Raw genomic sequence first — 25986 nt, 5'->3', positions numbered from 1 at the left:
CTACAAAGCAATGGAATACTATTATTGCTTTCACTAGGCTTCAGTACTGACTTCTGTCACCCAGAAAAGCCTGCACTTGCAACTGTAAGTCATACAGAAATAAAATCGTACAGAAGTGAACCCAATTCCTTACTATTAGGCAAAGATGACCAAGTTACGTTTATCTGAGTTTAGATTATCTTACTAAATATATAGAAAACTTCCTGACAAGTAGAACCAATAGATTGTGGAACAACCCTGTTACTCACATTGGACAATTGATTGGGATATGCATTCATGTAATACGTTGTATTGGCTGCCACTTAATAATACTACTTTTTGATACTTTATGATATAGCAGAACTTAAACTTCAGTGGCAATAAAGTCTAATATGGGATTACATGGTAGTGTCACAATATCTTTAACATAATTTATACTACTGAAACGTGAAAAGCATTTATGGATAAAGGAAACTTTGCCATCGGTTATTAACTGAGTCAAAGCAAAGTGTAAAGAGTAAAAGAATTACCTTTTACAAACTCTATCTTCTCTACTTGAATCTGCCCTCCATCAGATGGGAAAAGATAGTGATTGATTCCAGATACTTGAATGACATTCTCCCCTGTGTTGTAACCAAGAAACTGAAAAAAAAAAACAACCACGAGTTTTAGACTACAGGTAAATGAGAAAGGCAGAAGTCATAAGAGAGGCAAAGGACAGATAATCACACTAACATTGTTCTGATCATTATTTCTTGTTCAGTCATCTAATTGTGACTTAAACAAATATATAGCACGTTACACTCATGTCTGAGTAATATCTCATTTTCTAACTGAAGTAACTTGTTTCACGTGAGTGCAGAATCTGGTTATTCAGTTGTACATAGCCACTATGGGAACTGAAAAGTAGTAAGTAGTCTGGTGGCTTAATAAATAAAAGAGAGAAAGAAAAATCCTGGCCAAATACAAAGAGATTAAATACAAACTACAATAAGATTTGTATGTCAAAACCAAACCAGGTAAGGATTCAGATTTCCAGCCCTAAATTTTGGAATTCAGACATGGAGTGTACTCGGGCAAGTTCAGGCTAGAAAGTTACATATCTGTGAATTCGTAGTGTGTACTCAAGCAAGCTTAGACTAAAGTATACTGACACAGGAAGGTCACTTTATCTGCAGTACATAATCATTGTTCACATCTAGAAAATGAAATTTTGTGCCATAAAGGAACTTTGAGCTTCCTTATTTACATTCCTAAATTTCAAAGAGATGTAGGTAATGAAAATAGGAGGAGTACTTTCATGAATCTGAATCTTCTGTTTTCATGGATTTATGTCCAGGAAACTTCAAGGAGAAGTAGGATATTATCCATAACTGTCATTTCCCAGTACTGCAACAATAAATTGCTTTTGGAATATCTAGTCTAATACTTGTTTTGCAGGTCTGTAGTTTCCTGGTGTATAGTGAGAAGAAAACCCTGGAATGACAGTCTTGGATGCAAGGCTTACTCTGCAAATATAATCCAGTGCAAACTGCCTAAAAATTGTTTGGATACAATTAGTAAAGTGTTCTCCCAGTAAGAAACATCTCTCTGTTATTGTAACAGGCAGAATAGCTTGTATTATGACACTCCAAGGACACGAATTTTGAAACAGGAAATGGAAGAAACAGTGGATTCCTTTTACTCGATTTCCAATGTGGATAGCCAAAAATTCAGCCAGGTCTAACAGCCCCCAAATAAATGAATTGGAACAGGTCTTTATGTTCCCTCTTCCTACCCTCTCCCATGAATGACACTTCTTCAGGCAAAATTCATCCTATGAAACACTAACCAGGGACACAAAACCAACTTCAATTTATCTTTGTGTTTATGTCATATACATTTAAAAACATCCAAGTTAATTAAATAGTCTTCTGTAAGATCGTCTTAAATGCCAGAAACTGAATTTCAAAACTTTTAGAAAGGAATGCAATGCTAAAATGATGGAATTAAACAGGACCTAGTTACGATTAATTAGTCCTGAACTTCAGTTTCATAACGGATTAGCTTTGCTAATCTTGGCTGTATATAAATAGCTGACACTCTCCTAATGTGGTAAAATAATGACTCTTTACCTTATAAATTTTCTCAGAATGTGTTTCTGGGGTGCTGGGATCCTCCTCAGGTTCAGGGACTTTTGCTGGCTCATCCTTAAGCTTCTCTCTGGAAGTTTTCTTATTGGAACCTTCACTTTCTTCACGTGTTACTACCTCCTGTCTTTTCATTTTACCACTCAAATTTTCTTTTTTTGCTTCTTTCTCTTTCTGAAGTCGTTCCTCCTCTAGCAATTGATTCTCTTTCTCTTTACTAGCCTAAATTATATATCAGGAGTTCAAGTTACTTTCTAATCCATGATATTTCATATGAGAAAAGGGAATGAGGAAACAAACTCAAAACAACATAGGTTCCTTTGGTCTTACAAGTTAACAATACTTATAAAACTTGTCTACAGTTTTGCAATGTTGCATACTATAGTTCACGTAAAATTACTGACACATTTAATTCACAAGATCAATCATTCTTGACCACAAGAGATGTATCAGACAATTTTTATCTTACATATTCAGTTATAGTGAATTATTCATTTTGTAGTTCACTTTTCCACAATGTTTATCACCATATCAGAATGAATCACTGACTGAATTTATTCCCGAAATGTGATATAAGATGGTTTTATTCTTTTACAGAAAGAGGGAATAGGTATTATGACCAGAATTATTAACCTGTATCAAGAATACAACATTTTCCAGGTTAGCATTTTATGTTCTAAGCACACCAAAGCACTAATGTTGTGGAAGAAACAGTAAGCATTCACAATTACAAGTTAGGCTAATGCCTAACTCGAGCTATGTCAGATCAAGTTGAGTACCTAGGAATTGGTTAACACCGTTTTGCAGCTACATTCCAGCATCAGTACTTCAAGCGCAGAGCACTGCACACTGTTAGAAAGATGAGATAGATACACTATGGCTGTGAAGAGTCAAAAAAAACCCAAGGTAGTCCAGCATCAACTAAGCTAGATCTACATAGTATAATGAATAGTGCAAGCCTATGTAAGAATGAAAGCATGCCTTTCTGGCAAATCAGTGTTATTAAGTCCTTTTCAGAAACACACATTTTTGCCATACCTTAAGAGAACCTTCTCTAATAAAAGCACTTATTTCATTGATGGACTGAGATTCTAGAATGGTGTCCATTATGCTCTCAGATCTTGATGTGCTGTCTTTGAGAAAAGGAGAAGTAATAACTGTGATCATAAGTATGTGAAAATTGAATAACTGCAAAAAAGTAGTTCATAAATGAAAATAAAAAACGGTGTGAGTAAATGAAATAAAATATTCATTGGTAACTAGTAAAATATACAAGTATAAAAGCAGAATAAAGTCAACGTTAAATATTTTTAGAGGTATATTAGGCTACTCAGAAGAAATTTATCTCACAACTAGTATTAATTGGCATGCATAACTGGGGGCCATATGTTCCTTTGGTCAGTTTGAGTCAATGATCCTTGTGGTGCTCCCTCCTAACTTCATGTGCACTCCCAACCTCCTTGGCAAGGCAGTGTGAGAAGCAGAAAAACACTTTGTGCAAGCACTGCTTAGCAACAACTGAAACACTGGGGTATTGTCAATGTTATTTTCCTCCTAAACCCAAAACTTAACACCACATCAGACACTACAAAGAAAATCAGCTCTAATTAAGCCAAAATCAGGAGAGCTACATGGGTACAAGATACGATTCTAAAGTCACAACTGTCCTTTTGGTTCTCAAGCTATAATCAGAAGTATTAAGTTAGTTAAGGAATAGCAATCCAATTTTTGTAAATGGTAATCTTTAGTGCCAGAAGGTTTCAAAGTAGATTCTCAAAGAAAGTAAGTAAAGTAAGGTAAAGGCTAAATAACAAATCATTTTTAATTCAATTTAAATACACAAATAGAAAATTTGTACAAAAGCTCTCTCTTGTCAATATTTGAGTTCAAGATTTTCTTGCCTGCTCAACAATTATTCCGTAAACTGCTTACAATTTTCAATATTCAAAATGCTGCTTGTAATTAAAGTTTGCTTTGCAGTCTAGTTAATTCCAGTTTTAGTTTCTAGTCTGTAGCTTCTGACTTCCAGCTTTTATCGTGCTCTTTCAAAAAAAAGTTGCCAACTTCAATTACTGCTTATCTCTTCATATGTTTAGTCATGTAACAGAGATTCATAGTTGAATGTAATCTTTCAAATAACTCCATTAAGTAAAAACAGGTCCTGAAAATGTATATTTATAATAAGGGATTCAAGGCTGCAAAGTGAAAGATGATACAGAGTATTTAAGTAAATATACTTAATTTCAAAAGATGTTTACGTATATACAGATGACAAGACCTGCATGCCCTATTAAAAATATATGGGATTTTACTATGAACAGCTTTGGGTCTCAGCACTTACCATGAAAAATGAATTTTCTAGGATAAAACAGAAAGATACCCACTTGTAGCATTCATAGATAAGCCGGGCTTTTTGACAGCATAGTTGGAAAATTCAGATGGTCCTTCTGTCATGCCTTCTCCCTGTTTAAGAGCCTTTATTTCCCTAGCCATCTTCTCCTCTTGATACTTGACTTCTTCTTCTTTCACCCAGTCTTCAATTGAGCTGGCCACAAGCTCAAGATAGTTCCTGAAAAGCGTAACAGTTATCTATTCGCTATAATACAATTTTCACTAAGATGATTTCAAATTAAAAAAAAAAAAAATTAAAAATCACTTATACAAGAAATTGAGAAGCCAAATATTATGCAGTAACCTTTGAGAGAAGAATTGTGTTTAACAGAATTTCTCTCTCTCTTTTTTTTTTTTTTTTTTTTTTTTTTAATACAGACACTGGTATTTAAGCCTTAATGATACTTGTTTAAAATATCTTGTGTTTGGGATTTGGGTTCTCCTGACTGCAAAGAGAAACCTGTCTTCAAAGAAAACCTGCCATCAAAGAAAATCCAGACATCCAGAAAACAGATAGACATTCAGTTTAAGAAAGCTTGAGGCCAATTCTATTTATTTTCTTAGTTGCTCTTGATTTATATTGCCTTTTACAGTATACTTCATTTGTTTGCTTGGCAGCTAAGGTGGTTTTATTCTGTTTAGTTTCTACCTCTTTTCTATCAATATGACAAGGAAAGGCATTTGGAAATTATCACTCTATAATAGATTAAATTAAGAATATTGAAAAATAACAGTTAAACTCAGCACTAGATGATAAACTGATGCAGAGTTTGCTGGGCACCTGTACTTGCATTATTTTGTCTTCCAATGGTATCTGAGACTACCAAATAGTTCACTGTGTATGACTGCTTTCAAGGTAAGATAAAAAGCTAAAAATCACATATGCAGTTATCCCTCAATCTCGTTTGGAGCGTTACCATAATTCTTTGAGGTAAAATTTTTCATGTGTAAAAGTAAAAGAAACACATATAGAAGTCATTTTATTTTATTTTATTTTCTTCCATTCAAGATGATTCAACTGTATTCTAAAGCCATGGTGGTATCTACATATTTTGGTTGTGAACCCGTAGGCAGCACAAGCAAATTTTGACCTCATGATGGTTTCAAATTTCTTACTGTAGCATTACACTGCATGTTGAAGAGACTTAATATGTAAGCTGCCTATGCAGGCTGGATATATACAAAGCTTATATACAGCTTAAAGATATACTGGTCTGACCTACTTCCTTTGAGATATCTGCATAGAGAAACTGTTGGTCATGTATTCAGCAGGGACAAGGCAACTCTGCTTTTATCTGAAGCAAAGAATACAAGTTAGAAAAACAGAGGTGCTGAAAATAAAATGCAAAGCTAGGCTAGACCTAGAGCTGCCAGAACTGGAGTAACTTGAAGATGAATATATATTATAAATAAAAATGAGATTATTCGCATGGAAAGTATTTTAGGGCAATGAAACAGTCATTCAAAGTCAAAAATACATATTCTATTAATATGTATTCTGATGTCACTACTGCCAATGTCTGACTCAGAATCATTTCTCAGAAATAATTATTTTTTCCAGTAACTTGTGCAATGTGCTTACTATGAAACAGTAAACAAATGTCATTAAGATTCACTTTCAGCAAAAGAATAGTTACGACAATGTTGAAATTCACTTGGCTTTCTGATGGAGTGGTCACTTCTAAACAAAAATGAAGAGCTTTTACACATGTATCACTACATGTACATGTGCCCGTGCCTTTGGACCCCGTTAGTCAGTAGAATCCACTAGATTTCACAGGCAGTCTCATGCTGCCTGACCTCTGAAGGACACGATTCTTGCATTGTTTGGACGCTTTACATGAACTATAGGACTTCATAGCCATGGAGAAGAAGGAGAAGCAACTGAGATCTCCAGGAGCAAAACCAACTCCAAATCAAGCTGTTGCAACACACAAAATTTAATTCCCTCCTGTATGAGAATTTGCCATAAAAGGAACTACTTGCAGTCAACTGGCTGGCAGTAATTTCTCAAGTATGCAGGTAACACAAGTATATTCCAGAGAGCAACTATGGAGCAACCCTACAAAGCAGGTATCTGGTCTGTAAGATATCACAATAGAGAAGTAACATGTAAACATACACAGAGAAAATCCATAACAGAGAGGCAGTCAAATATCTCCCCTGTGGTAAAAGTGCGACTCCTAAATGTAACCCCCAAATCAGAATGACAGTCATTTTAATAAAAGGAAAATTAATCCATAGTTACATCAGAGGCCAGTATTTTGTAGAAAAGTACCACAGGCAATATAACTATGTTAGTAAGTAGGGTTTCTGACTGTGTGTGGCAACTCAGAAAGATCTGGAAGCCAAAATAGGCTACAGCTTGAAGCACTCCAGGTATTTAAAGATGGTCTTCCAAAGAAGTGTTAGGTTGCTTGGAAACATACACTAGCAGATATTTGTGATACTTTGTCTGGAAATCTGAAATGATCTTTAGCAAAAACAGTTGAATGAGGTCAGAAAATGTGGTAATTATTTGGCAGAGAAAAGGCAGGTAAAGATGACGCGTAACAGAACCAAATGAGACCCTACTGCTCTTCATAGATACTAAGTAGCAGACAGAGAGTGCTAGAATATTTCTCCAAAAGAGTAAAACCAAACTTTCTGGTTAGCTTTCATGCCAGCTTCTTTAGGAATGCCTTCCTGCTTTGAAATAGAACCCCTAGAAATGTCAGTGAACAAAGCTGGCATGCCCCACAAAGAAGTTGTATTTAATGCTCAAGTCTTATTTCCAGTGTATCTGGAAGAATAATAATGACTAAACATATAGCTAGCACAGCCTCAGCAAAGTTAAAATTCATCTGCCAGAGAGCATGCATTCCTTTTTTGGATGCAAAATCATTATCTTTTGTTTTGCAGGTTTCAGGAACTCTTCCTATATTGCAGCTGACCTTGAATTGACTATTTCAGTGCTGCTTCGAGGTGAGCTGCCAAACTGTTCTAGGATCCCAGAGAGGAAGAGTTGTTTCAAGGCTAACTGCTTCCTGAGGAAGTTTGGTTCCACATATCTGCTCCTACAGGTAACACAACAGTAGGGCCATCAGGATGAGTCACTGCTAATCACAGCAAATTGAGATGGATTCACAAAGATTTCCCTGACTAAGAGCAAAAACAGTACAAAGTATGCCTTAAGAAAGGCACACTTTGCTACTTAGCATTAAAACCTGTTTAAATCCATAGTTATCAACAAAAATTTACACTGAAGGAGTCCAATATTCTGTTAAATAGGATAGGTTCCTCAGGTACTGATGCTTGCTGATAGACTTGGGGGAAAAAAAAAGTTTGTCCACTGATAAGTTACTTTTAACTTTGTATGATCAAATTTAAATAATCTACAGAGCACCACTGTGTTGTGGTTAAAGCCAGCTCAGATGTCTCTCCATAGCATTATAGCATCTTATGTCAGTACATGGACATACATTCTACATTTGATCAACAAACTGCGATAGCAGTTGGATCCACACCACCATCTATACTGCTGTTCCAGCGCAAAAATGTATTCCAAAATAAATAGGTCCACTGGCAAAAGCTCCAAAGGTAGCACCACCAAGCACCTTTATACTTCTTACTGACAAGCAGATAGCAACAGTTAAGAGGAATGTGTTATTCTGAGAAAAAAAGTGATTCTAATACTAATAAAGGGCTTCTAGCTTTTCTCAGAAAAACTCTGTGTGACAACTGTACCATTTATATAACCATAGTTGAAAAACATGGAAATTAAATTTTTTAGACAGTTTCCTATTTGACTTCCTCCAGATAAACATTATTTTCTTGACGTGTATATCCCTATTTGACTTTGTGTGTTATCCCCATCCCTGGAGGCATTCAAGGCCAGGCTGGATGTGGCTCTGGGCAGCCTGGTCTAGTGATTAGCAACCCTGAGCATAGCAGGGAGGTTGAAACTCAATGATCATCATGGTCCTTTTCAACCCAGGCCATTCTATGATTCTATTATCATATTCTTACACCATGTGATAAGGACTCATGCACAGTTACTGCATGGTTCTCCTCACTACCTCAGCTCTATCTCATCAGAACGTTTTTGATACAGTACTGCTCTCTACCCGTGTGCCTTGCTTTCTTATAAACGTAGGTACATCATGGTATCTTTTAATTTCAAAGCTTTGGCCATGCAGGGCAAAGTTTCAAAAGATTTGCCATGACCATATAGGCTTTAATTGAAAATGACTATGAGTGAGATAGGAGTGACAAAATTAGTTACCTGAATCCAACATTAGAGTGCAGTGCAACATCCCAAGTCTCTTGGCACAAACGATTCTGATTCATAGGATTGTGAAGAACCACTAGCAAAGACTTATCTTGCGTATGATAATAGGAATCGATACATCTATATTCCTGGGCTGCAGTATGAAGAACCTGAAAAGGAAAGAAAGGTACATCCTCCTTGCATACAGTAGTATGTGCTGATGGTAGACAGCACAGCTTTTAGCAACAGGTACTTCAGAACTTCACTCTTCCTGCAGGATGTACACAAAACACTTGGATTGTAGCATAATGCAGCGTTCTAGCATATGGAAACTGAAACTCTGCCACTATCCGTATGAAGAATACTCACTGTCTTCCACCTCTGTGTTTGACCATGAATGAAAAAACTCAGTTTAAGAATAGATAAATTATAGATAAATACATAAAGGTAATACAAGAGCGAAATAGCAGAAGGGACAAACAGGAAAGAATGCTCACCTGTCGCCAAAGATCTAAGCTCACACAGAGAAACCCCACAAGGGAAGGATCTCCAACCAGAAATCCTTCCCCAGGGGCAGTCAGCCCTGAAATGGGGTCTAAGAGAGGTGCAGCCAGGCTCCATCCCTTCCAGTCACACAGGTGAGTTGCCTTCACCTGTGCTCCCACAGCTGACCAGGTCCTTTCCCCAGCTGCTCAATGAGTGGTTCAGGCCATGACTCAACAGTTCCCATACAGTGCTTATATGTGAAATAAAGAAATAGTATCACGAAAATGTTGTTGTTTTTTGCTATGGTTGTTTTCCATCAGCATCTTTTGACTAGATACACTAATTACTGACAGTTTAGTTTTTATTAGCTGTTTACCTTGCATAAATAGGATTTCCCCATGTACTAAAATCTATGACCCAGACCCTAATGAGGGGATGCTAAAATACTGCTGAAAAAGCTGCCGTTTCTCCATCCTTGTACAGCATATGTGAGGATCAAAAAGAGCTGCCTTGAAGCTCAAAACAGCCCTGAATTTATAATCCACTTCACCAGAGAGAATGCCTAGCACCTCATGCCATCTATTCCTGAACTCATCTTTCACACTTGTTCCTTCTGCAAGATCAGTCTTGGTCTTTAGCTCACAAGATTTCTGTAAATGAAGCTTGTAGCCCTGAAAGGCTAAAGAATTATTATGACAAAATTTTCTGCTTGCCCATAAAACATATGCTGCACAGGTATTAGTAAAGTATGCTTTCACATACAGTGGACTAATTAATCTTGTAATGATTAGGGAGGGTCACCTTTAAGGGTAAGATAATTCTTTTTCCATCACACAGTTAAAAGAATCATACCAAAAAGAACAGTTGCAGTGAGGCCACACCATGAAACAAAAAACAATTATAAACTTCAGTTTCTCATGCAAGACTTAAAGCAGCTGAACAACAATGGCCTTTGGTGAAAATGCATCAGTGATAAAACATAACCAATTATCTAGGACAGAAATACCCTGTATTCCCCTACTAATTCTGAGACATGACTGAATCTATAACAGTCTGTTCACAAATACCTGGAGAAGGACATCAGGATGAAAATGCTCAGCAAAATTCCAGTCTGTCAGACAACGTTTCTGAGTCTTCTTTATTTCTTCCAATTTTGGTTCCAGGCCGTAATTTTCCAGACTCACCTCAAAATACAATGAAACAAAATAATGATTATCAACATTTTAGTGTCAATTGTCAAATTAACTCTAATTTGTTGATTTAATAGACAGCATCACATGTTGCTTCACAGCTAATTGCCTAATGCTGCACACGTGTAGAGCTGTATGGCAATATTTAATAAAAAAAACCAACAACTGCTCCCAATGGTTTTTGCTTTTGGCTTTTTATGGCAAACATAATTCAGCTATTTTTATTACTAGGTTATACGTTTCTGAGTGCTGTAAGCAATAATGAATATTTAGACGGGTATTATGAAGTAATTTTAAAATTGCTGTATTTATCCAGGGCTGTATGGCAGGCAGGTGTTGCTGAAGAAGCCAGAACTCTCAGTCTATTAGTTTGAAACAGTTTGGCTATTTTTCTTGAACATTCGTTCAAGTATTTGACTCCTGGTATTCAGTAAAACCTGCATTTCCATTAGTAGCTTCACCAAGACTCATCACGTTTGAATTCAAAGAAAGTGACAGATAGCGCTTAACAGTCATGTCCATATTCCCCAAACATCACAAAACTGACATCTGCACACAGCACTGCAAAGGAATCTGCATTAACATTTCCCAGTACTGAACAGCACTTTCTGCTGTCTCACGCCATAAAGCACAGTTTAGTCCATTCATCACACTTGCCAGGTCAGAAGTAGAAAGATCCAATTCTTTGCTCAAAACAGAATCAGGCAGACCATCTCTTTCATCCTTGTCATTTGTTTCTGCGTGTCCTAGAAAGTGAAAACTGAATTTTAAGAACTGTTCCAGAAATTTCAGCCCTAAACACTGAAGTCAGAGTGCTGCAATCTCCTTAGCATATTTGATGAGACTGCCATCAAATTCAAGTTTCCTTTTATGACACTAGTGTGTTGAATACACAATCACCTCTGACCCACTTTGAAATCCATAGACAGTAAGTACCAGACCATTAACCAGAAAAAAAAAAAAAAACAAAAAAGAAAAAGAAAAAAAAAAAGAAAAAAAAAAAAAAAGGAAAGAAAAAGGTAAGTCCCACTCAAACTATCCTCTTTATATGACCTGTGGTGGCCTTGCCTGGCCAAAAAGATTAAAGATGTTCTAAGTGGCCTCAAGATTCACACGTGAAGAACCACCTATCAGCTTACTACCTGAGAAACAAGCATTCCTTTGCAGAGATAACATAAAGAAAGGCTAAAATAAATTATTTTGATATTAGAATTCTTGGAAACCATGTATTTCAAACTTAATTAGTTGAATTTGTAGAGACCTATAAGCTAATGACAGAACATTGCACCTACCAAGGATCTAAGGAGTAATTCCGATGCACAGATTAGAGTGATAAACTATCATTATTACATTGGGCACCTGACATCAATAGGATCACATGGAGATTTTCACTTCCATATTCTTGTATTTTCTCTTACTTGTAAAAATAATTTTCTTTTAATAGATTTCTTAATGCCCTGATGTAGGGCAGAGGTCACTAATACTTGATTAAAATTCACATACACAAGAAAAATACTACTCCAAAGAAATACTCCCGAAATTATTTGTTCATAAATGGTTCATAAACAGCTCAGCTTTCAGACATATGTTCTTAGACTCTGCTTCTCTGGAAAATTATATCTGCTTACTGGACGCCTTTAGGAGGTTAAAGAAAACTGACAGCAACAGCTTTATCTTCCGGGTATTTTGTACTGCAGAAGTATTGAAATGTTGACAGCTCAGTTTGTAACTACAACATATAGAATTGTGACTAACATAAAAGCAAAATAAAAACAGCTAATTTTTGTCTTTATGTATATACTCAATGTTCAGACTATGTATATACTCAACGTTCAGACTACACAATATTTGAAATTTGGTGATTCGTACAAGGAAGAAAAATCACTGGCCTGTAACAGCAAATGATATGGTAAAATAAATAGCAGATTCAAATTCTTCAGGAGTAATATAAACAGAGTGGTTTTTACCAGAGCCTCCTGGTGATTTCCCAGTAAGTTTCATTTCCATAAGGAAGAGTTGTCTCAGCTGCCTTGCAAACTTGGCTGGATTATCCCAGGGTATACAAGACACTTCAGAATCACCTCCAACCAGAGATCCAGAGCTCTCCAGGAGTCCAGAGTCACTCAGCTCAGTCAGCCTCAGGCTTTCAAAAGTAAACACTCTGAAGGCTCTTTCTACTTCAGCCCAACTCAGAAGTTCTATATAAGAATTACAATCATTAACAGAAAATGTTCTCGTGGCTCAGCAGAAGATAAATAGAAAACTATGCAAGCATATTGATCTTGGCAACTCTGCAAAAGCCAACAACAATTTCCTTAATGGTAAAGGATCAAATTATGTCAGCTACATTCTACATTGCATTCAAAGCTGAAAGCTTCCAAGTTGCAAAATGGTATACCTAACTGTTAATCCATCTTAAATGAAGTGCTTCCTACGTCTGAAGATCTCCTGCCTCATTAGCTTTATATAAATTATGTTGATTTTAAAATATCGAATAGAGTTTATCAAACCAGTTAACAGCTAGCTATTTTCAACTACAGCTCATGAAAAGGCTTCCATTAATGTTTTTTATAATCAGTAACATTTCAAGCAAAATTTCATTTTTTTTTCCCTTGAAACAAAATTTTACACACATTGCATAGAAGAATTCAAGGTGTAAAGACAATAAATGCTATTCATGGTTGTCTGCATGGGTGTTTGTGTAACAACGATAATCTTGAGAAAGACTGAATTTTAGGAAAGTTGGTTCAGTTTGAAATGTTTTCTCCTTGTGGTAGCTAAGTACCCAAGCACACTGCAAATCCTGAAAATCTTGTTTATATTACCTCCTGATCATACCAGTTACCCTCTTGATAAAAGTGAAGAAATTGCTATCAAAGTTAACAGCTTGGAGAGTCTAGCAGTACAGTACGGTCCAGTGAAGATCATCAAAATTGATATCCACTAGCTGGCAAGCTACAGCAATATAGAACACCTTAAAAGCTAGAAGAACACACCATCTAAAATGAACATACCAACAACTAGACACAATGCAGCTACTGTAAACTAATCCAACGCATTTTGGGAATGAATAGCCAGGAAAGTACCTCCAAATACTGTGCCTTATATGATGGCATAAATGTAACAAAAGAGACTGTGTTTTTCATATTTCTTAGTAGTCGTAGAGTGAACTTTCAAAAATGCCTAAGAGTATTCATGCATTCTTTGGGATTGTTTCACAGTGTATGTCATGGTGGTAGGCACATCCCAAGAAAAGGTAACTGCAGAAGTGATTATGGTTGAAGAAGTGAAGGTATTCTGCTGGTTTGTTAAAGAGACTGTTATAAAAGCCAGTTCATTATTAACACCAGCAGCTTACAGAGAATATACTTTGAAAACCAGTTACTGGGCAATAAAAATCTTCTACCTAAAATACATGTGCTCCTCCACCCCAAGGATGCTGGTAAATAAACATAGGATTTATGCCATTATTTACCAAAATGCACTGTGTGCTAACATCAAAATAGTAATTTGCACAATTGCTTTTTTTTCATCCTCAGATATAACAACCATTTGTATGTTATTGAACATAAATAAATAAACAAGAGACTTCTGAAATACTGCCAGCTCTTAGTTTTGCAATGATTAATACTCATATTGCTTTGCCCAATAGCCAGGAAACTGAGGTCTGAAGTTAGCTTAACTTGTATTACTTGCCACGTTATAATCAAGAATATAAAAAATGGGAAATTCCTCACAGGTTTCAGGTAGCTGAAAAATCTCATCCTCAAATTCCCACTTTTTAATAGGATCATCAATGAGAAGAAAAAGGAGGAAGTTACAGCAATGAAAATCAGCTCACCACTGGTACAGTAATGCATGAGCTCATGAACTCTGGCCAAGCGTTTAGTGTCATTTTCAGCTGAAGGAAGGGTGAAACTGATAAGTTCTTTAAGAGGCAATTTATCCATCATTTCATGTTCAATCTTTTTTGGATTTAAGTTGCCTTGGATCTGGAACAAACACAAAAGTACTAGAGTTAAAACTAAACTTTAACACCAATGGACTCCTAGGAAAGCATGTTAAAATATGTAAGTCTTTTTACAGCAAAAGACATAAGTGTGTGTTTAAGCCTGTCATGTACTAACAGTGCATTACTAAATCGTGGCATCAGATATTTTGGGCAGAAAAAGTGAGATAAAAAGAAGAGAATGACAAAGAGCGTAATAATAATTGTTAGAAGATATTTGCCTGTGCTACCTAGACTCAAAAAATTGAAATACTAGACTAGGTCAACAGAATTCTGTAACAGCACTCATCTACATCAAAAACTAAACCTTACTATTAATGCAAACAGTGATATAGATATAATGCTCTGTGTTATGATGTGTGCTCAGTCTGCATCAGTAATCCATGGCTTCTTAAGCAGATGAAGGACTTGTGTTAGTATGTCTATCCCAGCAGGAAAAATCTAGGCTATACTGCGTGCCCTTATGTAAAAACACCACTCACTCAGTTCTTTCTAATGCCTTGAGTGTTTACTGCCTGTGGACTTTAGAACTGTTTATATATGATAGATAGCACTATACCTTCAGCAGCTGCAAGCGCTGAGCTAGAGTATCGTGGTAGTTAAATAAGAGTGGATACTTGGGGGTTACAGTTTCTTCGCTGTATTTTGGAGAAAAGTAATCATACAGATTCTGTTAAAAAAGAAAGATGCATTAAACACAAATAATAACACAAATGTGTCACTGTAGGAAACAAATTAAGGACAATACAAACCTTTTTCTCACTCTCAGAAAGTGGAAGTGAAGGAAGGACAGAGGCTATATGATCTGCAATCTTATGATGTATCCCATCTGCCCGTTCTTCTGGCACCACCAGACTGGGTGGTGTAAGGTTTTCTTCACTTGCAATAACCTAGTGAACATAATATATGTGGCAGTTTTCACTAAATATTGCTGCTGCTTCACATCATCAAAACTACCAAGCAGATTCTGTGAGAAGTTACATATAAACTAAACACTTATCCATACATCTTGTAAGGAAAGAAAACCTTTTTTTTTTTTTTTTTTTTGGCATAAGCAATAAAAATGCAATTCTGCATGTTAGTTTCTGCTTCAAGCAACAATTACGGAAAACAGAAATATGTTCTCTTACTATTCACCTTCGGAAGGATGAGAAGAAAAATATTTACAACTTGAAATGTTGAGAATTGTAATGAACACAGATTCTGTCTGCATATCAGGTGTTAGACTTTATCTTGAGTATTTCTGCATAAGTCTATGTTTGGATAAACTTACTGTGCTGAAATTTCATTTCAAAAATAAGAAAGATTTTCAAATCATACTGTGGGGTTTTGCTAATGAGTAGACTTTGCCTGAACTCAACAGTAATCAGACCTGCCTAGTGCTAGCATAGATGCATACCACATGCACTGTTAAGCTTGCCATAAGACCTTTGTACTGAGTTAAGCAGTAAAAGTTCAATGCTGCTGCATAGGATGTGAAAAAACTATTCCTGACTTTCTTACAAAATGACACCTTTTCCTCATTTGATTATATTGGATCTGTAGTCTTGAAAATGAAACTTTAGGATAGCACTGTATTTACAGGATAAGCGAGCACAATATGAAAGGAAGACAAGGAAGCCACTTTTTAGTTGTGATTCCTTAATATTGAACCTCCATGGTCAGTGCCTCCATGCATAATCTCCTATTCTAGTATGAAAGAGATTGATTTATTGATCTTTGATCAATTCATTATACCAAGTCTAGAACAAATTAGCCAAGGGAAGAGAAAAAATACATATTTCCACCTGTTCCAGCATGCAGTTCAGCATTATGGGCACAGAAAAGCATTCCTCAGGAATCTGATTCAGCAAGTCATTGTAATATCTCATATCCATAGAAGTAGCCATAAAAGAAAATTCTTCCTCTGTTGTAAAAAGAGAACTCATTAAGATAGATTTATTGCATTCCTGACCAGTTCAACCTCTTGATAATTTTTCTAAAAACGACTGATAATGCTCATGATTGTATAGCTCTTAGATCCAAACGTGACTAGGAAGAGGTAGGAAAAGTGATTTTTCTAAAGAACCTAGTTATCACCACTGCAGCCTCCAGAGGCTACAACAGTGTATTCACCACAAAACTACTCTCACAGCATAAAACCAGATTTTGCTTCCTGTGCAAATAATTTCTGCTGACAGATGAATGAATGATAAGACAGAGTGAACAGCTAAAGGACTAGTGCTTTCATCCTATACACATGCCTTGTGAGAAAATTACAGTTGTCAGAACTTCTTCTGCTTGCTGCTTTTTCTTTGAAGATGTAACCTGTGATGCTGGTGGTATCTAAAAGAACAAAGATAAAGACCAAAAAATAATAATCAGAATCACTGAAACAAGTGAGGATTGTCAGATGCAAATAAGTGTTAAAAATAATTTCATTTAGCTTTAGCTTCTTACTCTTGACTAGACTAACTTTTAAACTAATGATAGTTTATGACAATATCCATATGATCCTTCAGATGTTCATTTTTCTGTTTCACCAACAGTCTTTTCTTCTCCAATAATTTTTCCCATTTTTGAAATTTTAAATGCTGAAGACAAAAATCCCAACTTCATTTATGAATCATTACACAAGGAGTGATGGTCCAAGCTGATTTTTTACTGCAGAGTTGAAGGCAGGTAATTCTATCCTATAGTTCATTATTTTCTGCAATAAACAAGATAAAGCAAAAGAAAATCCTTGCCTTGGTTACTACAGGTGGCTGTGTTGATTTGCTCTCTGATAATTCAGGCACATTAATAAACTTCGTGCTTTCCAAATAGTTACAATGCTGTCTTCTCCAGTCTATGCAGTCATACATTAAACAAGCAATGCTTTCAAATAGTTCAGTGCCGAATGCAAGCTATGACAGAAAATCAGATACAAAGGATGAAGCATGCATATAAATGTGGCATGTCATTTATCCACGAGTCATTAGTTCTCTATCCAGCAGATCTGCAGCTGTTTAAAAGTTTTCAACCAGAATTTTAAATTTGAAATACTTTTATACCAAAACCTCTCTCAGACGACATGCCACACTCAGGTTTCAGTGGCTTTAATGGCCATATTCTTCTTTATATCCTAAACAAGCAATTGCATAACTCAATCTTAAGTTTTCTAAGATGAAACATGTTGAAGAAACACAACTGTCCTCCACTTCCGTAACTCACAGTAAACATATTAACTGACCCTTAAGAAATATCAGGCATCTGTTTTCTCTAACACTAGCCCTGTTTATGTCACTTCAAAACAGGCACTCACGTCAGCCATCAGTTGTGGAAAACTTGTAGCTTTCATAATACTTGAATATTAGAAGTTCAGTTTGTGAAAACAGTTTTCAGAATTAATATTTGCACACCTTTGCTTTTCTAATTCAATACTCTTTTATAAAACCTTTCATTCATGTTACAAGAGATCACTAGGGCTAATTGAAATTTTCAGTTAAAGTACCAGAGTGTTTTGCATGCTCAGCCTTTTAAACAAAATAAGAATTCAGCAGGTTGAAGGAGGTGATTGTCCTCCTCTACTCTCCCCTTGTGAGGCTCCACCTGCAGTACTGTGTCCAGACCTGGGACCTCCAGCACAAGAAAGATATGGAGATGTTGGAGGGGTTCAAATGAGGGCCATGAAGATGATTAGAGGGCTCGAGTACCTCTACTACAAAGAATGGTTGAGGGAGCTGGGTTTGTTCAGCCTAGAGAAGGCCCTCCTTAAAGGGCCCTTGCAGTACCAAAAGACAGCCTACAGGAAAGAAGGGTAGGGACTTCATCAGACAGTGTAGTGACAGGACAAGGTGTAATTTTTTAAACTAAAATAGAGGAGATTTAGATTAGATATTAAGAGGAAATTCTTTACTCCAAGGGTGGTAAGGCACTGGAACAGGTTCCCTGGATAAGTTGTGGAAACCTCATCCCTGGAAGTGGTCAAGGCCATGTTGAATCATCAGTGAATGGCCTGGTTGAAAAAGACCATAGTGATTATCTAGTTTCAACCCCCCTGCTATGTGCAGGGTCACAAACCACTAGACCAGGCTGCCCGGAGTCACATCCAGCCTGGCCTTGAATGCCTCCAGGGATGGGGCATCCACAACCTCCTTGGGCAACCTGTTCCAGTGTGTCACCATTCTCTGTGTGAAAAACTTCCTCCTAATATCTAACCTAAACCTCCCCTGTCTCAGTTTAAAACCATTCCCCCTTGAAAGTTGGGTAGGGCCCTGGGAACCCTGGTTTAGTGGGAAGTGCCTTGATCACATTAGGGCATTGGAAATAGATGGTCTTTAAGGCCCCCATCAATCCAAACCATTTCATTATCCTATGATTCTAATTTTCTTCATTTCACGACAGACACACTTGTAAAAAGTTCTCTGAGTCCAGCCACCAGTTACTATTGAAAAAAGGAAAATATTTCTGAAAATATTTTCTATTATAAATACATGAAATATCTGAAATGTTGATAACTTCTTGCATCTAATACTCTATCATTTTTACATCAATGCCTATCCATTCGTCATAGGAGTTACTCTCTGATAGCTCTTGGACTTCAGAGATGCAGCAAGATAGTACTCAAAGACTCTCTAGGAATTCTACCATAACAAATTTACTCTATCTATAATTTCATCACTTGTATATTTCACATCTGTTTCTTTAAAGAATTACTTCTTTAGAGCTCATCTGAATTTCGCGATAGAGAAGAATGTGAAATTACAACTACGGTCTGCTGGAACAATTTCAGTGACAGACAATTTTTCTTTTGTTTCAGTAAAGATAATTGCTCATTGGATATTTATGGACCCTCAGAAGGGAGTGGGGAAATAGGAAGGATTAAAGAACTTCTTTCCCAAAATTGGCCTCATATGTGAAGATCAGACTAAGAAAATATAATGGTGAATAATGTTATAGAGTAGCAACTCTACACACATTTTCACAACTGAGGTGTTTTTAGTGAATGCCTTAGAAACCACAGTGGATTTTGTCAATTCAGTTCTGATCCCTTTGGGATCAAGGGTACTTCCTAGCTCATCAGATTGCTTATATATAGGATTTAATGTACTTTAAATAAGTGTTAGGGAGATACAGTCTGTCCTTTATCTGTAACAATACAGACCACAAATACAGTAGGATAAATCATAGAAGGTTGTTTTATTTCGCTTTAGCACATATTTTTTACTGCTGCCATAGTGGACTGGAAAGTACTGGACACCTTACCTTGCTGCATTTGAGATTCTCAGTTTGAAAATTTCTAATTGCCTCCCAGTGCCAAGGAATAGTCCTTACTCAGCAGGTTATGAAAAGTAATAAACCAAAGCCATGTTTTGGGTAGGACAACAAGAAGTGGCACATTATGTGCTAAAACAACAGTTTATAATCAGAAACTGCTTTTGCATTTGTTTAAATTCATTCTCGTGTGATTTTTCTGATAAGTAGTAAGTAGACCTGCTGTTAGGAGGACAAAAACATTTTTATGTTATTCCATGCTGACACCTGACTCTCTAATGAGAGTCAAACTGGGTCATTGTGAAGACTGTATAAATTTAATACCTCATATTGTTTTCAACTTGGCTGCTGTTACCTACAATATTAAGAAACTCTAAGTCAGCTGTTCTTATTCAAAGGACTCCTTGTGAATACGCACTCTGGTTCTGTTTCACAGAAGACTAAACTGAAATTCTTGTCATTACTAAAACAATGCTAAATGTTGCAAACTTCAAAGCTTGCCACAGATTGTGAAAGTATTATGTACTGACCAGGATTTCTCTGTCAGACCAATCAGAGGGAAAGGCATTCTCCTTAACTAGGTGATGAAGTCTGGCAACATCAAGGAGCCTTGACCCATGCTTTCCATTGTTCAGAACTGGCTCCAGGTATTTCCAAAATGTCTCCAGGTCTTTGATAGATTCATTTTTCTTTATTTTCTCTGCTTCTACATCTAAAATTTTAAAGTAATAAATCATGATACGTCTCCCTTCTATAGAAAGCAAAAATTGTCATTAATCTTCTGTAAGTACTGTTACAATAACCCCATTCTCACCATTTCTCAGAAAAAATCTGACACTCCACTTTGAGCTTAAAAACTCCAGGAAGAAAAAGCCTGAATAAAACATGGCAGTTAGAAAAACAAAGAAACAAAAACCAAACAAACTCCCAGAATAACAATAATGTAGGTTTGAAACTTAGGAAATACAAAAATCCCAGGCTATGTTTTTCCAAAGTTGCCAGTGCAAATTTAGACGCAACAGCTCTTCAAGTATAGGATAAGCAATCCGCACTAGCATCGTTTTGTTGAAGTGGAAGTTGAGGTTAAAAGGAGATTAAGGTACTTGCTATTAATAATCATGCTGAAGTTGTATGGTTTTTATTGTTATTGCATGGTAATGATTAGTTTTCAAAGGCGCATCAGGTACAGAGAAAAATCTCTCTCCCTTAATGTCAATCAAAACTCCAAAGTTACAGATCAACCATACTCATTATACCCTTATTTTAAGAGAAATGGAGGCATTAAACCTGCACTGACTTGCTTTCATTTGGACTAGCAGGCACTCAGCACTTCTAAAACCTAGGTATGAAGGCCAAATACCACACTTGTACCTTCCCAGTGACCCTATGGTTTTAAACCCAAACAACCCTGTGAGGCTGTGGACTGTACAAAAAATGCTGATTTCCTTAAAGAATTCATAGATATACCTTTCTTCTTTAGCAGCCAACAGAAGTGATGGCCAATTAACTTTAAAACTGTCCTATCATGATTTTATGGGTATGCACCTTAACTGGCTCCAAACACTGGAGAGAAGACCTAGGAACTCTGTGCCAAAAGATCCTGTAGTTATAACAATCCTCAGGAGTTCAAGGAGAGACTGAACAAGACTTTAAAAATATAAATGAAACCAAACCATTGAGGTTTACTGAAAAGACACATCAGGATCAGGAAAATACCTTGACTTGGAAGTAAATGGATACTATATAAAGTGCACATAAAGCAGTCTCATCCATACTTTTCTTATTACACTTCTCCATTTCCTATTATTTTCATTCTTTTCCAGTGCTCTTTTCCTATTATTATTCTTCTCCTTTTCCTCTTCATTGGCATCAGCTCATGACTACTTCTGGAGACAGAATGCTGGCCTAGATGGTCCCTTCATTTTAACTGCTCTGTGCTCCTAATAGCTGACCTCAGTCGAAGGAACATCCTTCCTTTCCCTTCTTTTTTCAGGTGGTTATGGGAGATAAGCTCTAATTCTACACAGTATCTCACCAGTAGCAGAGTTCTCCTAATACTCTTTGAACACGTTTTGGCAGTACAACTATCTAGACTGTTCAGTCATAGATTGACATATTCATGTTCCTGAACAGAAGTGGAGCAGAGTGATAATAATATTGTAACTAGAAATTGCATTTTTACAACATAGGAATAATAATGTTTTACTAACTCTATCCTATAGTTTAACGATAAAACAAACAAGTGTATGATGCTTAGGTATCCCCTTGCAAAGAAACACCAAGGGATGTCAGGATCAATCACTAGATGCTCTACCCTTGAATACTGCCTCTCTTCTTCATTATTAATGAATTAACTTGAAGTCTTCAGTAATATAAATGAGACAGTATTTATCAGTATGATAAATAAAACACATGATTTCTAAATGTAGAAAAACAACAACAAAAATCTGTAACAACCACATAACAGTGGAATAGTAACATCTAGTATATACTAATGCATTGCACAGTGATTTTGAACCATCACATTTCCAGCAGATACATTGAAAAATGAGTTACATTTTGTCAAGATGGAAGACTGGTCTGAGTTCTGAATGCTAACCCTAAGAGAAGTGGAAATAATAGTAGTGAAGCTAACAGCGTGATTAGAGAAACAAAAAAATTAACCATATCAAAAGGGTAATAACAGTGTTTGACTTCATAACTTCACAAAATGAAAGCTGTTAGGGGATGTAAACACATAAGAAAGAAAAGAACATGAGAGCTATATTTCCTAATCCATGGTTTATGAGTATCAATATCAAGAACAACAGAAACATTTTAACACAACTGTTATTTACAAGTTACCATCTTCCTAATAAATAAATAAATAAACAAATAAATCTTCATGCATTACACTGTTTCAAAAGCCATTCAAATAGGACGTACTTTAACTCCTGCTTCAAGTCACAACTAAATAAATCCCTGTTGACATACATTTATCTAATATAATCTTAAAAGTCTCAAAGACTCAATGATATTCCTGCCCTTTAACAATGGCTCACATTTAGCTTGTGGTCCACCAGGATCCCAAGTCCTTTTCAACAGAGGCACTACTCAGCTGTCCTCAGGCAGCTTGTTATCCTGTGACTTATTCTTCTTTAGCTTGACCCATGGTCCCAACCTAGCCAGCTGTGCGCTTCCTTTGAAATTAACCAAACATGCCAAGTCTTCTTAGAAACAGATCTTCCTGGATAATGACACACAATGGTATTCATCTGATAAAATGTTCTACAGTGGCTGCTGCACAGAACTGTGGTTGCAAACACTGCTTGTTTAATCAGTCCCTCTTTTCATTGTCTAGCTAAGGCAAGTTTTTGCACTGGTGAACTCTTTGGTTTGGTGACCAAACCAATGGCAATACCATTTTTGCACATGGAAATACAGCTGCTCACAAGTATTATGCATAAACACAAGACACAGAGAAGGAGAGAAGTACAAGGATGATAGGGAGAATAGTATTTACTTGGATATGAAACAGTTTTCTTTCTACACAAATGTTGTTCTTATGGCCAAGTTACCTTCAGGTGAAAGTAAAGATTCTTCTTGAAATCTAGTTGCTTCCAAGTATGTCTGTAATGGCTCATAATTCTCAGAAGAAATCCTGATTACACTTGAAACATAAACCCCAAGCTCAGACATCACTGGCAGTAGCTGAAGGTTGTGGAAACCCAAAATTATAAAGTAATAATGGGCACCATCATCTGGTTCATCATCTGTTCAAGGCAAAACAAAAAGAGACTGGAGCATGAAATTCAACAGCTAGACAAAATTTTATATATATAGCACCAGTAAAAAAATTATTTGGAGAAGTTTATTTTAACCACAATGCTAGCTGTAGCAGTAACATTTTCTGCAACTGCTTTTCTCAAAGAAAAACTATTTAGTTCTAGGACATACTTATTTGTTCTACTGGTAGTTTCATCCCACCTAAAGCTAGCCAGGGAGCACACACAGAGTAAGTGACTGTGTCTTAGATGAGAGATGGTATTAGCTGTAGTAACTTTGAAGGATTAGCTGCAAGAAGGAGTAATCACTGGCTCCCTGCCCAACAGATTCATGTTTGCTAGATGGAGTCCCTGTCAAAACCTTCATCATCTGGTAATACCAGCTCACACTAGTCCTTATAGTTGGCCAGACTCATCCAAATTCCTTTTAGAGAATGGATGAGAAGTTTCATTAAGTGCCTGCTTTACTGCTTCCATAGTAATATGCACATAGTAATATGCACAGCAACATACCAACATACCAAAGCAAATGACGTCATGCATCATATCAGACAAGTGCAAATAAACCTTCTAGAAATCTGACTTTAGTCTAAATTAATTATTGAGTAGATCCCATTCGTGGCCCGTGGAGAAATACAGATATTCAGATAGGCATTAGGTCACTTAATTCATTCAGCTTAGTTATTTACTCAAAGATAATGGAAGCTCCTGTATCTCTTTGCTGACTATGGGACACATACAAATAGAAAAGTCTATCCTTTTTTTTTATTATTTTTTTTTATTTTTATTAAGGCAGCAAAGTATGGACTTGGGGGAATAAAATCTCTTATCTTACACATATCCCTGATGTTTTCTGCCCAGACAATAGACACAATTAAAAAAAAACAAAAAAACAAAAAAACAATGGCTCTGATAAAACTGTTTCTACAAGGCCTAGGAGAAGCACATTAATACTTATTAAAGCCATTCTGTTCAGTACATTCTGTACATAAATAAATAAGATGACATGAATTCTCTACATCACTTTAGCTTTTTACAGGCATAAACATCTATTCAAACACTTCTCTTCAAGTCCCTGAAAAACCTTAACATTATCGAAAGAATATTATTACTGACAAACGTCATCTGAGGAAAAAAGGGGTTATGAACAGGAAGGTAATGTTCTATTCCTGTGTGCTTTTCCCAGCTTGACTAAGATTCATATTTGTTCTAAACATCTGGACTGACAATTGAAGAATGCCATTGATCTCAAAAGAAATGTAGACAAAAGTCTGATGAAAGAGGAAGGAACATCTGCATTGTTTCAATGGCTACACATCCACAATGAGCAACTTCTCCAGAGGGAGAGGTCCCATTTTTTCAGACATAGATAAAATGTACTGTAGTCCAAATTAAATATAACTGTGTTCTAACGAGGATACGTATGCACATTCTCCAGTATTTTTTGTTCCAGTGATATTTGCTACCATGGGTGTGATGTATTAAGAACAAAGATTTTCTCACGAATATTATGGTTTATCTTACAAATCTCATTTCTGGAGTCAATTTTTTTCAGGTCTTGGTACCAGCTGCATGTTTTTACAGTAAATGAAATCCTATTACCTTTTGTATAGAATTTGGCTTCACCTCCAAACAGTGGTGGACAGCTCTGTGTTCCTTTATTAATACAAAGAGAAAGCTGCCTTTGGATACTGACAAATGCATTTAGTTACTCTGAAACTTTGTGTAAAGATATGTTTTATCTATCCACTTCAGTTTAGTCTTAGACATGTCAAAACATTTTGATGTCAACGTGCCACATATACCTCATCTGTATTTTTTTCTTAGACATTACCCTTTTTACTTAGACATTTACTTCTAAGCAAAGCACAGTGCCCTCTTCAAATGCAAAGTGGCAATGCTTTAACGTTGCCAAACATACCTTTCAACACGGAACAGAAAGGAAGGACTGAATGAGAAGCTAGTTTTAAATTTTTTTAGCAAGTTTGTCAGAAGCATATCTGCAGTTTTACATACCAATGTATGTGTATTCCTCTTCCTTTTCTCCTCGTCGCTTCAATTGGGTATTTTTTTTAACTGTATCTGGCACTGGAGGGGCTGTTTCTGTCTTTTTTCCTTTTCTTTCTTTCTCAGTTGCCTTGGCACTAGGGGGTTTCTCCTTGCCAAGAGGTTTGCCTTTCTCTTTCCCTCCATTCTTTTCCTTTTTTTGCTCTTCAGCCTGACAAGATAGAGAAACTAAGTTGTCATTGTAGCCTTTGTGAAGAACAAAGGGCAGAGTGCTATAAAATCGATTTATTTATTTGAATACTTTTCCTTTTCAGAGTTATAATGCTGTAGTGAAGTTTTATTCTTCGTAAACACATCATTTAGTTTATTACATTCTCAATAAATTATAGTGTTAAGAGTCCACATTAATAACGTGGATAACGGCAGAAGGATGAGTGAAGAATCACTGTCCTTCGGTTACTGTCACTACAGTACCTGCAGTCAGAAACCTTCCCTGGCCTGAAGTGAAATCAGACCAAAATTCAATTTCTGTTAAGCCTTTAGCATC

The 25986-nt window shown here is 36.3% G+C and overlaps 1 protein-coding gene across 7 annotated transcripts in view; it reads right to left on the bottom strand.

The window, feature by feature from the left end:
- Positions 1–25986, bottom strand: part of SPAG17 (sperm associated antigen 17) — a 91844-nt gene that overhangs the window by 43146 nt on the left and 22712 nt on the right. For 4 of the 7 annotated variants that reach the window (XR_005862869.2, XM_040707107.2, XM_040707087.2 and 1 more), the window contains exons 5-21: positions 25449–25650; positions 23226–23420; positions 20199–20380; positions 17160–17318; positions 16677–16758; positions 16221–16339; positions 15186–15323; positions 14993–15103; positions 14266–14416; positions 12392–12622; positions 11082–11170; positions 10302–10418; positions 8764–8918; positions 4493–4677; positions 3147–3241; positions 2094–2330; positions 510–621 (exon numbers count right to left, since the gene is read on the bottom strand). Coding sequence is in view for 6 of the 7 variants with exons in the window: in XM_040707107.2 (XP_040563041.1) it covers positions 510–621; positions 2094–2330; positions 3147–3241; positions 4493–4677; positions 8764–8918; positions 10302–10418; positions 11082–11170; positions 12392–12622; positions 14266–14416; positions 14993–15103; positions 15186–15323; positions 16221–16339; positions 16677–16758; positions 17160–17318; positions 20199–20380; positions 23226–23420; positions 25449–25650 (2560 nt within the window). In the remaining variant the exon portion in view is untranslated. The remainder of the gene's footprint in view (positions 1–509; positions 622–2093; positions 2331–3146; positions 3242–4492; positions 4678–8763; positions 8919–10301; positions 10419–11081; positions 11171–12391; positions 12623–14265; positions 14417–14992; positions 15104–15185; positions 15324–16220; positions 16340–16676; positions 16759–17159; positions 17319–20198; positions 20381–23225; positions 23421–25448; positions 25651–25986) is intronic. The other 3 variants (XM_040707103.2, XM_040707094.2, XM_040707090.2) reach the window with 3 other exon arrangements.

This window comes from Gallus gallus, chromosome 1, assembly GCF_016699485.2.
Source record: "Gallus gallus isolate bGalGal1 chromosome 1, bGalGal1.mat.broiler.GRCg7b, whole genome shotgun sequence".
NCBI lineage: Eukaryota > Metazoa > Chordata > Aves > Galliformes > Phasianidae > Gallus > Gallus gallus.
Note: the sequence above shows the minus strand (reverse complement) of the source record. Positions and strands in the feature narration are given on the sequence as shown.